The sequence below is a fragment of the Bos indicus genome, chromosome 5, assembly GCF_029378745.1.
Source record: "Bos indicus isolate NIAB-ARS_2022 breed Sahiwal x Tharparkar chromosome 5, NIAB-ARS_B.indTharparkar_mat_pri_1.0, whole genome shotgun sequence".
Classification (NCBI taxonomy): Eukaryota; Metazoa; Chordata; class Mammalia; order Artiodactyla; family Bovidae; genus Bos; species Bos indicus.
In genome coordinates, this window is record NC_091764.1 from 58400893 (window position 1) to 58416675 (window position 15783).

Here is a 15783-nt window from a genome sequence, read left to right on the forward strand (position 1 = left end):
TAGCATATAGTAATTTTAGTATGATTTTTCCTCGTATGTTTGTGCTGGGCCAAATTTGAATCTATGTGCATCTGAATCTGAGGAGGAGGCTGCCAGTAGTTAAACTATAATATCTATACCATTGAATTTACCTGCATGTACTTGTGATGATGGGCTTCCCTGGTGACTCAGATGGTAAAGAATCTGCCTGCAATGCAGAAGACCAAGGTTTGATCCCTGGGTCAGGAAGATGCCCTGTAGGAGAGCATGACAACCCACTCCAGTATTCTTGCCTGGAGAATCTCATGGACAGAGGAGCCTGGTGGGCTACAATCCATGGGGTCACAAAGAGTCAGACATGACTGAAGTGACTTAGTATGCATTCACACTCTAAGTGGCAGGAATATTTCTGTGACACTTTACCTTTCAAACGTGATGACAACTCCTTGCACATGGGCCAGAAGAGAAGCATCACCAAGCTTCTGTCACTGCCCATCCTGTGGGTGAAGACTGGAAAACCAGTCTCATTCATCATCCATGTGAAGCTTACAAGTCACTTTAAACATGGGCATCTAGCAGATAGGAGAGGAAAAAAGGGTGGGGTGGATGACATATTGGGCATAATTATAGGCCAGGTCTGGGCTTATCAGGTGACACTAGTGATAAAGAACCTGCCTGCCAATGTAGCAGACATAAGAGATGCGGGTTCAATCCTTGGGTTGGGAAGATTCTCTGGAGGAGGGCTTGGCAACCCACTGCAGGACTCCTGCCTGGAGAATCCCATGGACAGAGGAACCTGGTGAGCTACAGTCCATGGGGTCACAAAGAATCTGACATGACTTAAGTGACTGAGCACACACAGCACATAGGCAAGTTCTAAAAATGAACCACATATTTCCACACCCCTCTGTTAGCTATAAAGTGGCCTACATAGCCATATCTGACAGTATATGAAAATGGGAGAAAATGTGGTCTGTTGTGTTTCCAGGGATAACAACCAACCTGTTTGGAAATAGCAATTTCTGCCAGATTAGAGTAAACATCCTCAGAGTATAGTTTTTGTTGTTGATTCTTGTTTCTTTCTTTCTTTTCTTTTTTTTTGGCCGTGCCCAGTGGCATGTAAGATCTTAGTTCCCAGATCAACGATGGAATGAGTGCTCCTGCAGTGAAAGCACAGTCTTAACCACTGGGCCACCAGGGAACGCCCCACGTTTAGTTTTAATGAAGAGTAAATGATGGAATAGACAAGGTTCACAGTAAGCAAGTTTAAAGAGAAGTGAGAATGTCAATATGACTGAGAATAAATTGTATAGAGACAAATAGTATCGGCAGCTTCAGATTTTGTGCCTGTTCAATCCTTCCTTTTAACTGGATTCATTGACTCATTTTTTTTCTCTATATCTTTGAGCAGAATGCAATGCTTTTAATTGAGTGAAGAAATGCTTGCTTCACTTGCTTGTTTCTCAGTGTGTAAATAAAGGGATTCAACATGGGTGAAATAGAAGTAATAAGGAGTGAAATTCCTTTGTTAATAGCTACTTCATCCTTGGCAGAAGGTTTGACATAAATGAAGATGCAGCTACCGTAAGTGATGGAAACAACAATCATGTGGGAAGAACAAGTGGAGAAGGCCTTCTTCCTTTGCAGGGCAGAGGGAAACCTTAGAATAGTACTAATGATATAAATGTAGGAAAGAACTACACATATGAGGGTGATGATGAAGGTCAACACAGCACAGACAATAACCATCTGCTCTATCAGCCATGTGTCTGAGCAAGAGATCTTCAGGATAGGAGAAGCATCACAGCAAAAGTGATCAATGATATTAGAGTCACAGAATTCCAGTTCTAAGCCCAGCATAATTGGTGGGAGTATGATGATCAGTGCTGCCACCCAACAGAAAAGGATGACGTTCTTGCAGACTCTAATGCTAATGATGGTTGTGTAATGTAGGGGTTTGCAGATGGCCACATAGCGATCATAGGACATGATAGCCAGGAGGAAAAATTCTGTCACTGCAAATAGATCTGTAAACAACAGTTGACTGGCACAAGCAGCATAGGTGATGGACTTATCCCCAGATGATATGCTGTACAGGAATCTGGGAACACAAGCAGTTGTGAATGAAATTTCTAAGAAGGAGAAATTTTGGAGGAATAGATACATAGGCGTTTTAAGGTGTGAATCAATCAGAGTGAGGGTGATGATGCTTAAGTTTCCAGATATACTCAAAGTGTAGGACAGAAATAGAAAAATGAAAAGCAAATTTTTCAGTCGAATGTCATCTGTCAACCCCAGCAAGATGAAGGTTGTTATTGAGGTTTGGTTTTTCATCTGTGATGGTTATCTCTTGTCCAATCTGCTTGAAAAAATAAAGACTTTGCATGAAGAACTTCAGCTTCCTGGCTGGTTTCTGATGTCAAGAGAAGTAAATCCGAGAGTGACTCTGATACAACTGGTCATTGGAGAAGCAAGCACATAGCACATGACAATGTTTCATCACCTCTTTGTGTCACATAAACTGCATACTCATTTTTAAATTGTGTTATTTCACACTACTGCTTCTAATGAATGTACACTTAGCTGCTAATTGGTCATTCAACATATAAATATCAATGGGAAAAAATGCCTCTATCAATATACTGTTTGAGGATCAAAAGTCTGTTTTCCTGAATGTCCTATCTCCATATATGCTTCTAAGTTAACACCCCTTTCAAAAAAAAAAAAGCAAAACTGTGGTGTTTAAGAAAATCCTAGCATTAAAGCTTACATGTGTGTTAGCTATTATACTGGAAATGAATTACTTATCACAGGATAGTTTATCCTGTTTCAGCTTATCCAGTCCAGCCTCTTCAAGGCATGTTTAAAACTTTTTTACTGGAAATATTTTCTGAAAAATGTATTTAAATGTGTTACAATCCAAACACTAAGAGTTTTTCCTCATAGAAAATTTATTTCAAAGTATATTTGCAATATTTGCCTTTGACTGTGCTTTCCAGCTACTGTTTGATTAAAATATATTATGTATTTTCATGCTTCCTAGGATATGCTTGTGCAACAAAAATTTCTCCCCAGTTTGCAAACTGTATTCTGGAACTGTATCATTGAGTGGATTACTTTATTTCTGATTCCCTTGCCAATGAAAACATTAAAGCCTTCTAACTAGATTCTACAGTTTCATATTCTCTGTGCTGTTCTGTGCTTAGTCATTCATTTATGTCCAACTCTGTGATCCCATGGACTGTAGCCGGCCAGGCTCCTCTGTCTATGGGGATTCTCCAGGCAAGACTACTGGAACGGGTTGCCATGCCCTCCTTCAGGGGATCTTCCCAACTCAGGGATAGAACCCAGGTCTCCTGCATTACAGGAGAATTTTTTTTACCATCTGAACTACCAGGGAAGGCTTAGCTCATGAGAATATTCATTTTTTCCATCAAAGGGGTCTCATTAAGAGCAATTTTTGATATTAAAATTATAAACTGAATTCTATTATTTCTTCCTAAACACATTTGACAATGAAATCTGCCCACCATGTGTATTTTTTTTAGTAATATTTTGCTTCAAAATTTATTACAGAGAAAGGAGAGAATGTAAAAGTATGTTCATAGAGCTGAAAAACCATATCCATGACTTTTAATATGTTTTTGGTCAACCTTATTTCAGCTTGAAATACACTCAATCACATTATTATGAATGACATTTAGCAGTATCTAGTTTAACAAAATTCTGACAGTTCTTAATGATACTTCTACATTTACCTTCCACCTATATGATAATTGTTTCCTCTTTTTAACCATTTATATATCAATTCACCTGATTTTTGCACTAATTAAACTATTCCTCACAAGGTCATCACTAGTCTATCTCGTTTCACTCATTAAACACAATTCAGTCTTCATCTCACTCAAGCTCTCAGCTTCATGTAAGAGAATAAACTGTCAACTTGCAAAAGTGATGATGGCATAATTTCCCCTATCTCATATTTTCCTGTTTCTTTCTACCGTTCTGGTCTGTTTTCCATTCTCCTTGATGGTGACTTCTCTTTGATAACCATTCTGTTAATGGATTGACCTGCAATTTTTTTTCTAGGCAATCTGTTCTTTCACTCTGTTCTCTCTTGAAGAGATTCTCATAAATAAAGTGACTTCCTTTAGGTTGATAATTCCCAAATTTATATATGCAGGGAAAATGCTTCCTACAGTATTCGGACTTCAACATTAAACTTATTCTTGGACATATAGATCACACATAGAGGGTTTGAATTTAGACTTTTCCTTGGACAATTGACTTCTGTATCTTGTGCTTTTTTCAAGTGCAAATTGAGATGAAAATAATATATACATTTTAGGATTGTACTGATAAATGTAGATAATACATACAGTATCTACAATATCTGTAGCTGTGACCAGAACATGGGGAACACTCATTACTATCTACTATATTAAGCATTCCTATTTCATTTCTTCATTATTTCCTTTTGAGTGACCTCTAGATGTGTCCATTATGAGATTTTAAATATGGCACTCATTTAAATATCATAGAGAAGTATTTCCTTCTCTGTAAATCCCTAGTCTTATAAGGACATTCTTAATTCTTCCTCTTTCTTTACTCTCATCTTCAGTTTATTATCAAGTCTTGTGATTCCTTAAATTTTTCCTTGCATTTCTTACACACTTTTTCCTTTTTAGCCTGTTTCTCCCATGACAATTATACCATGGGTATCTTTATCTCATAGCTGAAATATTGCAAAAGTATATTAACATATGCTCAGCATATATCATTACTTCTTCTGTTCAAGATTTTAAAAGCAACACAATCAGAATCATTTTTCTAAAGCCCAGAATATGATAATTCTCTCCTAAGTGTTGTGAAAATAATGATCTGAAGTTACCCTATACTAGATATTTCCTTAAAGCTCATGGAAGTTAATTCATTTAGGCTCTAAAATGATTTAGTGGGTTTTTAGAGCGACCTTTAAGAAGATTTTTAAATTTTTCTATGAGCCTAATTGGTAAAATTCAACTGATCTTTTGAGACTGCCTTTACTATTAAGCAGATATGAGTGACTCTGTTGCTTTCCTGTGGACTGATGTGTAGGGAGAGGAAGTTTAGTTCCTGTGGTTTTTACACAGCTTGTGGAGTGAGATGCAGTATTTTTATTTCCCCTTTTCTCTTTAGCCTGTTTCCCCCATGATGCCAAGTATATGGAGTTATTGTGCATATTGATTGAGATAATCCATGCAGAGTGACTGGTAGATAGTGAGTTAAGGTCACTTCCCCTACTTTTTCTCTCCTTCATTTTCTTCCTTCTTCTCATTTTCTTTTTGCTTCATAACTTATGCCAACTGTTACTTATATTGATGTATGATGACATTAGGGGCTTCCCTGATAGCTCAGTTGGTAAAGAGTCTGTCTGTAATGCAGGAGACCTGGGTTTGATCCCTGAATTGGGAATATCCCCTGGAGAAGGAAATGGCAACCCAATCCATTATTCCTGTTGGGAAATCCCATGGACAGAGGAGCTTGGTGGGCTACAGTCCATGAGGTCGCAAAAGCTGGATATGACTTAGCAACTAAACCACCATTATGACATTAATCCATAGAGCTCTTGTGTTCCTTTCCTGTGTTCTGTATAAAGTTATAAAGTTGGTGGACTTCCATGCCTCTGTCAACCTGTTCAGTGCTCTGTGGAGAAGTACTAAGGGCCGATTCCAGAGACCTAAAATTTTGAACACAAGGCAATAGATATTCTACATTTCTTTCTCAGCTATCATTGAGTAATTATTTGGGCAGCAGTTTTATTTTGTAAATGTGGAGTTTATGCCATTTTCCCCCTTCATTCTAAGGAATAAAAGGACTTCCAATGGAAAGATTAATTCATTTGTTATGTGAATGATTTCACTTATTTTGCAGTCTATTCCACAAGAACCTAGAGACGTGTTCTGTTAAGGCCTAGTGAATGAAGGCTTGTTATTTCTATCAAGACAGTAACAAATAACATCATCAGACTGCAATAGATAGGAAATCACCTATGGTTAATAAGCATCTCTATAGAAAAGAGGCACTAATCTTGGCTTGAGAGGAGAAATAACTGGCTAGCAATCAGGTAAACTTTTAGATAGTATCATAAAGGAATTGACACTCTGAACTAAGCTGAGAAAATTCTAAAGCTCTCAGTGCTTTGCTGTGGCATCCTAACTTAGACCGTAGTTCAGGATTCCCAAACTCTCCTGCCTTTCTAGTTACTGATTCTTATCTTCTGTGATCCAGGTGTTAAGTGAATGCTCTGATAAATCACTTTTGTTCATGTGAAATTTCTTTGTAATATATTTCAAGGATCATTTGCTTTTATAGTTAGCTCACTATAATTTGATCACTAATGACAACATTGCTGGGAATTTGGCACTTTAAGTATCTTATAGTTACATATGGGCATAAATATGTATTGATTCATTAGAGTGACATAGTAGGATAGGTCACTTCTGTTTATCACCCTAGTTCTTATGAGCACTCATGAATTGATTTGAAACATATTTATTGAGACTTATGATTTGGCTAGTTCTGCTGTAGATACTGATAAAAAAGAGTGAACAGATAAGTAACCCATCTCTATGATGTATGTAATTAGTATTTCCAGTGAGTCTAATCCCTTCATATTTCATTCTTCTGATACTAAAAAACATTCAGTTCAGTCATTCAGTCATGTCCGATTCTTTGCGACCCCACGGACTGCAGCACACCAGGTCTCCCTGTCCATCACCAACTCCCAGAGTTTACTCAAACTCATGTCCATTAATTCAAAAACACTAGAAATAACTATTTTCTTTTTGGAGATATCCAAATTAATTCATTGCTATCTCTGATGTTTATTTAAATAGATAAGTCTGATATTTTGCAGAAACTAAGGAACTAGTATGTTGAATGAAGAAAAAAAACTGATACTACCAAAGAAGAACATACTTACTCTAGTGGAAGGTAACCATGGCTTTAGTTGACTGTGTAATCTTCATTGTCCCCAAGATGAAACTGAAATTATAAGTGGTCTTAAATACATGCACAAATGCCCCTCTCATGAGGACATACACATTCACCGTTTTTGCAGTGGATAGTACTCTCTGAGTTGTCAACAAACTCTCATTAAGGATTCTATTCCACTTTAAATCTAGGAAACAATTTTTATGTCTCAAAGCTGAAATAAGTCATTTATTTTTAATGTTTGAGAAATACATTTGTAGATTTGGAAAATATAATTTCTGATATCTCTTGGCAAAGATAGTTTTTTAAACAGTGAAGTAAGATGAATGTTTTATTATCTTAGAGTCTTATGGATGTTCAGGTTTCCTCTCTGTGGATAAATAAAGTGTGACTAAAGCTCAAAAGTGACTAATGAGTCTAATATGCACTGAATTTTGGCAAAATATGTAACAGAGGCAGCAGTGGGAATTGGGTCCTTGGAGACAATAAGATGCACCAATTTTATTAGATACATTCTAAGTGTAAAACAATAATGTTTTGATGGAAAGATATTTCTGGGTACTCTTCAACTCATATAATAAAGCATTAAGAAAACACACCAAAGTTGCTTTCTGTCTATGTTTTCATGGGAAAATATTTACATATGTATATTTTATATATATGATAAGCTGTATACATAAAGTCAGTTTCTAATCAATATCTGTAATTATTTCCATGGTAAGACACATATTTGCATCACAGTTTTTCTGTATCATACTCTTTTAATGGATAAACCATTATTTAATATAGCTTCTGATATTTAATTACTATAAATATAATATTAAAAATTTTATATAAGCATCCTTATTTCCTTAGCTTAATATTATCAGAAGAGGAATTCCTGAGGCCTACATTTTAGAATTCTGAAGTGTATTGTTACATTTTGCTTCCAGTGTAATACAACTTGTTTATCATGAAAGCATTTGGGTCTTTCTTTGGTACTGCTGGGATTACAGGATCTGATGAATTTCACCCTTATTTCTTATTTGAGTTCTGAGTCAACTAAAGAGAGAAAGTAAGCAAGTAAATGAAGATTAAAATATCAGTTTTATTCTATAAGTATTGAAAAGATGGCTTTGAATATCCCAGTAAGAAAATCTCAAGTTAGTGAGTTTTCTATTTCCCTAGATAGAGAGTACTAGAAATCTAATTCCATCCTACTACTTGGGACAAACCGTTTAAATGACTTTGAAGAGTCTGAAATATGTCTGTAGAAAAGGCAATGTAAAGAGGAAATGGAATAGGATGGATGTAATATATCACGTTGTTCAGTCACTAATTCATGTCTGCCATTTTGCGCCCCCATGGACTGCAGCGCGCCAAGTTTCCATGTCCTTCACTATCTCCTGAAGTTTGTTCAAACTCAGGTCCGTTGAGTCTGTGATGCCATCCAGCCATCTTGTCCTTTGTTGTCCCCTTCTCCTGCCTTCAATCTTTCCCAGAATCAGAGTATATCATGTGCTGTACTTAATTGCTCAGTCATGTTAAACTCTTTGCGACCTGAAGGACTGTAGACCACCATGCTCCTCGGTCCAAGGGGATTCTCCAGTCAATAATACTGGAGTGAGTTGCCGTGCCCTCCTCCACGGAGGATATATCATATTCTTGTTCAAAATCCACCCATCTCAGGCAGAATAGGTAGAAGTCCAGAAATTGCACAAATAAATGATTGGAAGAAATGTCCAAATCTTAGCAATAAATAGGAAAGTGTCTGCCTTTCTTTACAATCTAATTGTAAATATATTCATCTAAAATCATTTAATTATCAGGAAAATGAAATTACTTTCTCCTTCAAGTTCAGACACTGTGAAGTGATACATAAACTGGCGCGAATTAACATTTAAATAGTTAAATAGCTACTTAAATAAATAGCTATTTAAATAACATTAAATACTTATGGCACTGTTTAATATTAATTAAATTCCGTTCAGTTTCTAATAGATACTGAATAGCAGTCTTTTCGGAGAAAGCAATGGCACCCTACTTCAGTACTCTTGCTTGGAAAATCCCATGGACGGAGGAGCCTGGTGCTGCAGTCCCTGGGGTCACTGCGAGTCAGACAGGACTGAGCGGCTTCACTTTCACTTTTCACTTTCATCATTGGAAAAGGAAGTGGCAACCCACTCCAGTGTTCTTGCCTGGAGAATCCCAGGGACGGGGGAGCCTGGTGGGCTGCCCTCTATGGGGTCGCACAGAGTCGGACACGACTGAAGTGACTTAGCAGCAGCAGCAGCAGCAGTCTTTTGATTATATGCTGTTCCTTGATTTCTCCTCTGAAACGGCAGTCATATGATTGCTTAAATTATTTTAAATTAGTAAAATAAAATACTATACATGTGTTCATTGAATAATTGTATGACTCATGTATTTTCTAACTTCTGAAAATTATTATATAATAGGAAAAACCTCCACTTAGGGAGAATATGGAGAGTAGAGACCATATATTTCTTCCTAATATTTACCACATTTCCAGTAACTATTTTTCTTAATCAAATTGGCTTCATTTAAGCCAATGGTTAACAAATCATATGATTATACCCCTCAAGAGAGAAGATCAGTTCTCTTTAAGACTAAACAACTTCCACCTTTACCATTTTATTTTCACATCATCAGTTCCTTTGAATATTTTTCTGGGTCTATGGTGGACATATTAGAATTTACTCCCAATATGGATACTAAATAAATTGCCAAGGCCACTCTAAACCCATCAATTAAAATTTGTGTCCTAATATTTTTCCAATGCCTAGTATTTAGATATTATATCTAATACACATCACCTAAGATCCAATGACAGTATAGATACTCTAGTGATGACCCTGAGGAATGGGATGGGGAGGGAGGTGGGAGGAGGGTTCAGGGTGGGGGACACATGTATACCCATGACTGATTCATGTCAATGTATGGCAAAAACCATTACAATATTGTAAAGTAATTAGCCTCCTATTAATGTAAATAAATTAGTTAAAAAAAACCTCCATAATGTTGATGTCCCAAGTTTAGATGATTAAATATTTTTCCAGTGTATAGGTTCATACAACTTATAGGTACAGATTTCTTAGAAAATATTCCTAGAATGTTAATTTGTGAAATAAAATTATTTAGCACCAGTGCATTAAAAGTGTAAAGAAGATTACAAATTCTCCCCAAGTTTCAATTCTGCTTTTTTCAGCAGCTTTATTGGGAGGTATAATTGATGTACAAAAGTGTGCACATGTAACATATACAATTTGATGAGTTTGCACTTATGCATACATCTGTGAAACCATTGCCACAGTCAAGGTAGATGACACATCCATCAGCCTCATTTGTAAGGAAAAGGTAGCTGATGTTTGGATAGAATTTGGATTTTTTTCTTTTCAAAGGTTAAAGCCTGGATTGGTATCTTCTAAACTGGATTAATTCCTTCAAGGACTTAAAACATGTGAGTCTAACTTGCCCACACTTAAAGAGTCTGAAGTGATAATAAAACAATGGAATATTATAGGACTCTTTCTATTCTTTATTTTCAGATAAAGGAAATTTACAGAAAAGAAAAACCTTAATCTTTTTAACTGTTATGCCAGGAAATATTACTTTTCCCCAGAAATTTTTCTTGTTTTAAAAATTCTCTCTATATTTAAATACTGTAAGGTTTTATTATTATCACAGAAAATGTGTATTTAACTTTTTAATCTATTTTATCTTTTATGCTTTATTAATTACAGCACTTTCAAGAATACATATCATTATTTTTATTAGTTATAAAGGACACTTTATTACTTTTTTCTTTTAGTGTTGGTATACTGGTGATGAATTCACCTTGTTTTTGTTTTTCTGGAAATTTCTGTTACACTTTTAACAATATATTGGTATATAGCACATTACTATCATTCCAAAAAATTGAGTTTTACTGGTCAACTACTTTTTATAAATATAGACAACCATATAACCACCAACAATCAAAATAACTTTATTTTAACCTCTGCCAAGATTCAATCAAAAGTAGCTGCTATTCTAAGTTCTATTACCATATATTACATTGGCTTGCTTTTGAACTTCCTCTAAAATAATTAATACACTATGTATTTGTATGCATCTTCTTTTGTGCAATAAGTTTTGTTTGTGACATCCAAAATCCCTATCAAATTACCAGTGGTGTTTTTCACGGAACTAGAATGAAAAGTGTTACAGGTTGTATGGAAACACAAAAGACCCTGATTAGCCAAAGCATTACTGAGAAAGGGAAAAAAAAAAAAAAAAGAGGCTGGAGGAATCAACCTTCTTTACTTCAGACTATACTACAAAGCCACAGTAATCAAGACAGTATCATACTGGCAAAGAAGCCAGAAATATAGATCAATAGAACAAGATAGAAAGCTCAGAAATAAATCCATCCACTTAGGGGCACCTTATCTTTGACAAAGAATGGAAAAATATACAGTGGAGAAAAGACTGCCTCTTCAGTAAACGGTGCTGGGAAAAGTGGACAGCCATGTGTAAAAAAAAAAAAAAAAATTGAAATTAGAGCACTTCTTAACACTGTACACAAAAATAAACTCAAAATGGATTAAGGACCTAAATGTAAGACCAGAAACTATAAAACTCTTAGAGGAAAATATAGGCAGGCAAGTTTGACATAAATTGCAACAAGATTTTTTTACATTCATCTCTTAGACTAATGGAAACAAAAACAAAAGTAAACAGTTCAGTTCAGTTCAGTCGCTCAGTCATGTTAGACTCTTTGCAACCCCATGAATCGCAGCATGCCAGGCCTCCCTGTCCAGCACCAATTCCCGGAGTTCACCCAGACTCACGTCCATCGAGTCAGTGATGCCATCCAGCCATCTGATCCTCTGTCGTCCCCTTTTCCTCCTGCCCCCATTCCCTCCCAGCATCAGAGTCTTCTCCAATGAGTCAACTCTTTGCATGAGGTGGCCAAAGTACTGGAGTTTCAGCTTTAGCATCAGTCCTTCCAATGAATATTCAGGACTGATATCCTTTAGGATGGACTGGTTGGATCTCCTTGCAGTCCAAGGGACTCTCAACAGCCTTCTCCAACACCACAGTTCAAAAGCATCAATTCTTCAGCACTCAGCCTTCTTCACAGTCCAACTCTCACATCCATACATGACCACTGGAAACACCATAGCCTTGACTAGACGGACCTTTGTTGGCAAAGTAATGTCTCTGCTTTTGAATATGCTATTTAAGTTGGTCATAACTTTCTTCCCAAGGAGTAAGCATCTTTTAATTTCAGAGCTGCAGTCACCATCTGCAGTGATTTTGGAGCCCAAAAATGTCAGGAGCCACGTTAGGCATTACTGACAAAATTGAGGCACGGTCCCCAGCCCCCTCTCCTCATTCCACAGGCACGGATCCCGGGATGAAGTAGTTAGGCCTTGTGAATCTGACTTGTCTTTTCCTCTCCTCAGCTGAGTTGACTGAAAAGGAATATTAAGGTGCTTATTGGTCTTGAGAGGAGCATGAGAAGGCACAATGCCTTCTGCAGTTGTGCTCAGAAAATAATTCATAAAGTTAATCATTGACATTTGTTCAAGGACTTTTACAAAAGAGTGTTCCAGGATGAGCACATAGGCCCTAGCGTGAGGCCATGGGAGGGATTGATATCTGAAGCCTATTTGTGAGGAGAATGTTTATGGCAAAGGAGTTTACTGAATTTAGGGCTTAGGAATAATTAAGATAGTTAGAAGTTAAAGATTTTAGGAATGTTGTAAAGTTAGCATATTTTACTATAGCTTATAGAAGTTAGGAATTTTTAGAGACACTATAGCTAGAAGCCTTCTTAAGAGATAGTGAGCCCAGGATGTTAAGGGCAAACAGGATTTATGAAGATAAGTAGTAAACTGAGGAATGTAGCATAATCACAAGTTAACTACAGGACACAGTAGAGGAGGTAGATAATAGATGATAAGGCTGATTCCAAGAGAATTACTGAAGCAGGAACTCTGTTTGAAGAGCAACAATGATTTATGGAGATAAATCTGGGAGAGGAGGAACTGAAAATGTCAAACCTCTGGCCTAATGTTTTAGTAAAAGTATAAAAGAGAATCTTAAACTTGAAATAAACAGGCAGTCCATAGAAAACTGAGAGGCTGTCTCACTTATCTCGCCGACACAGTCCATTTTTTCAGGTTGAATCCCTGGTTGCTGGAGTTGGACAGTCTGACACTGTTTCCACTGTTTCCCCATCTATTTCCCATGGACCCAATTAAACTTAAAAGTTTTTGCACAACAAGGAAACTATAGACAAGAAGACAAGGCAACACTCAGAATGAGAGAAAAATACCTGTAAACAGAGCAGCTGACAAAGGATTGATCTCCAAAATATACAAGCAGCTCATGTAGCTCAATATCAGAAAAACAGGCAACCCAACTAGAAAATGGTCAAGGACTTCCCTGGTGGCTCAGTGGTAAAGAGTCTGCCTGCCAATGCAGGAGACAGGGGTTTGATCCCTGATCTTGGAAGATCCCACATGCTGTGGAGCAACTAAGCCCATTCACCACATCTATCAAGCCTGTGCTCTACAGCCCAGGAGCTACGACTACTGAGCCAATGTGCTGCAACTACTGAAGCTTGCGTGTATAGAGCCTGTGCTTGGCAACAGGAGAACCCACTGCAGTGGAAGCCTACACACCACAATGAGAGAGTAATCCCTATTTGCCACAACTAGAGAAAAGCTTGCACAGCATGGGAGAGACAGCACAGTCATAAATAAATAAATAAGTAAAATTATGTATAAAGTGGAAGACCCTAACAGACATTTCTCTAAATAAAACATACAGATGGCCGACAAACACATGAAAAGATGATCAACATCGCTCATTCTGAGAGAAATAAAAATCAAAACTACAATGAGGTATCACCTCACATCAATCAGAATGGCCATCAGCCAAAAATTGACAAACATTAAATGTTGGAGAGGATGTGAAGAAAAGGGTATCCTCTTGCACTGTTGGTGGAAATGTAAATTGATACAGCCCCTATGGAGAACAGTATGGAGATTCCTTAAAACTAGGAATAAAAGTACCATATGACCCAGCAATCCCACTATTGGGTACACATACCCTGAGAAAACCAAACCTCAAAAAGACACATGTACCCCAATGTTCATTGTATCACTATTTACAATAACCAGTACATGGAAGCCACCTAGATGTTCACTGAGATGTGAATGGATAAAGAAGTTGTTAAACCTCTCCTTCCCCAGCTTTGCCTACAAGTCCTTTCTCTACATCTGTGTGGCCATCCTGCCCTGCAAATAGTTTCATCAGTACCATTTTTCTAGATTCCATATATATGGATTAATATATGATATTTTTTTCTGTTTCTGACTTACTTCACTATTTATAATAGGCTCTAGGCTCACCCACCTCAGTTCAACTAACTCAAATTTGATCTTTTTCATGGCTCAAATTCACGACCATTGATTTAGAGATGCTAGCCAACCATCTCATCTGTCCTCCTGTTTCCTCCTGCCCTCAATCTTTTCCAGCATCAGGGTCTTTTCCAATAAGATGGTTCTTTGCATCAGGTGGCCAAAATGCTGGAGCTTCAGCTTCAGCATTAGTCCTTCCAAAGAATATTTAGGGTTGATTTCCTTTAGTATTTACTGGTTTGATCTCCTTGCAAGCTAGGGGACTCTCAAGAGTCTTCTCCAGCATCACAGTTGGAAAGCATCAATTCTTTGGTGCTCAGCCTTCTTCATGGTCCAACTCTCACAACTGTACATGATTATTGGAAAAACCATAGCTTTGACTATAGGGACCTTTGTTGGCAAAGTGATGTGTCTGCTTTTTAATATGCTGTCTAGGTTTTCCATAGCTTTCCTTGGCAGTAGCAAGTGTCTTTTAATTTCATGGCTGCAGTCACCATCCACAGTTTTCTTGGAGACCAAGAAAATAAAACTTGTCTTTGCTTCCCTTTTTCCCCATCTATTTGCCATGAAGAGATGGGACCAGATGCCAAGATCTTAGGTTTATGAAAGCTGAGTTTTAAGCCAGCTTTTTTACTCTTCTCTTTCACCCTCATCAAGAGGCTCTTTTGTTACTCTTAACTTTCTGCCATTAGAGAGGTATCACCTGCATATCTAAGGTTGTTATTATTTCTCCCAGCAATCTTTATTCCAGCTTGATTCATCAAGCCCAGCATTTAGCATGATATACTCTTCATAGAAGTTAAATAATCAGGGTGACAGTATACAGCCTCTTGCAGTCCTCAATTTTAAACCAGTCCATTGTTCCATGTCCGCTTCTAACTACTGCTTCTTGACATGCATTCAGGTTTCTCAGGAGGCAGGTGTGGTGGGCTGGTATTCCCAACTTTTGAAGAATTTCCCACAGTTTATTATGATCCACACAAAGACTTTAGCATACTCAATGAAGAAGAGGTAGATGCTTTTCTGGAATTCTCTTGCTTTTTCTATGATGGTAGCAATTGGATCTCTGGTTTTCTGCTTTTTCTAAACTCAGCTTGTACATCTGGAAGTTCTTGGTTCTCATACATTGAAGCCCAGCTTGAAAAATCTTGAGCATGACATTGCTAGCATGTAAAATTAGCACAATTGTAGAGTAGTATGAAGCATTCTTTGGCATTGCCCTTCTTTGGGACTGGAAAGAAAACTGACATTTCCAGTCCTGTGGCCACTGCTGAGTTTTTCAAATTTGCTAACATACTGAGTGCAGCACTTTCACAGAATCATCTTTTAGGATTTTAAATAGCTTAGCTGGAGTTCCATCACCTCCATTAGTTTTGTTCATAAGAATGCTTCCTAAGGCCTACTCGACTTCACA

At 37.2% G+C, this 15783-nt stretch overlaps 1 protein-coding gene across 1 annotated transcript; it reads right to left on the minus strand.

Annotated features, from left to right (window-relative positions):
- Window positions 1-1374: 1374 nt before the first annotated feature.
- LOC109558428 (olfactory receptor 6C2-like) lies at window positions 1375-2313 on the minus strand. Its single transcript, XM_019959851.2, has one exon. The coding sequence runs from the start codon at window positions 2311-2313 to the stop codon at window positions 1375-1377; it is 939 nt and encodes a 312-aa protein (XP_019815410.2).
- Window positions 2314-15783: the final 13470 nt, after the last annotated feature.

Excerpts from the sequence above, each read along its gene's own strand:
- LOC109558428 (XM_019959851.2), bottom strand. The coding sequence starts at position 2,313 with ATGAAAAACCAAACCTCAATAACAACCTTCATCTTGCTGGGGTTGACA.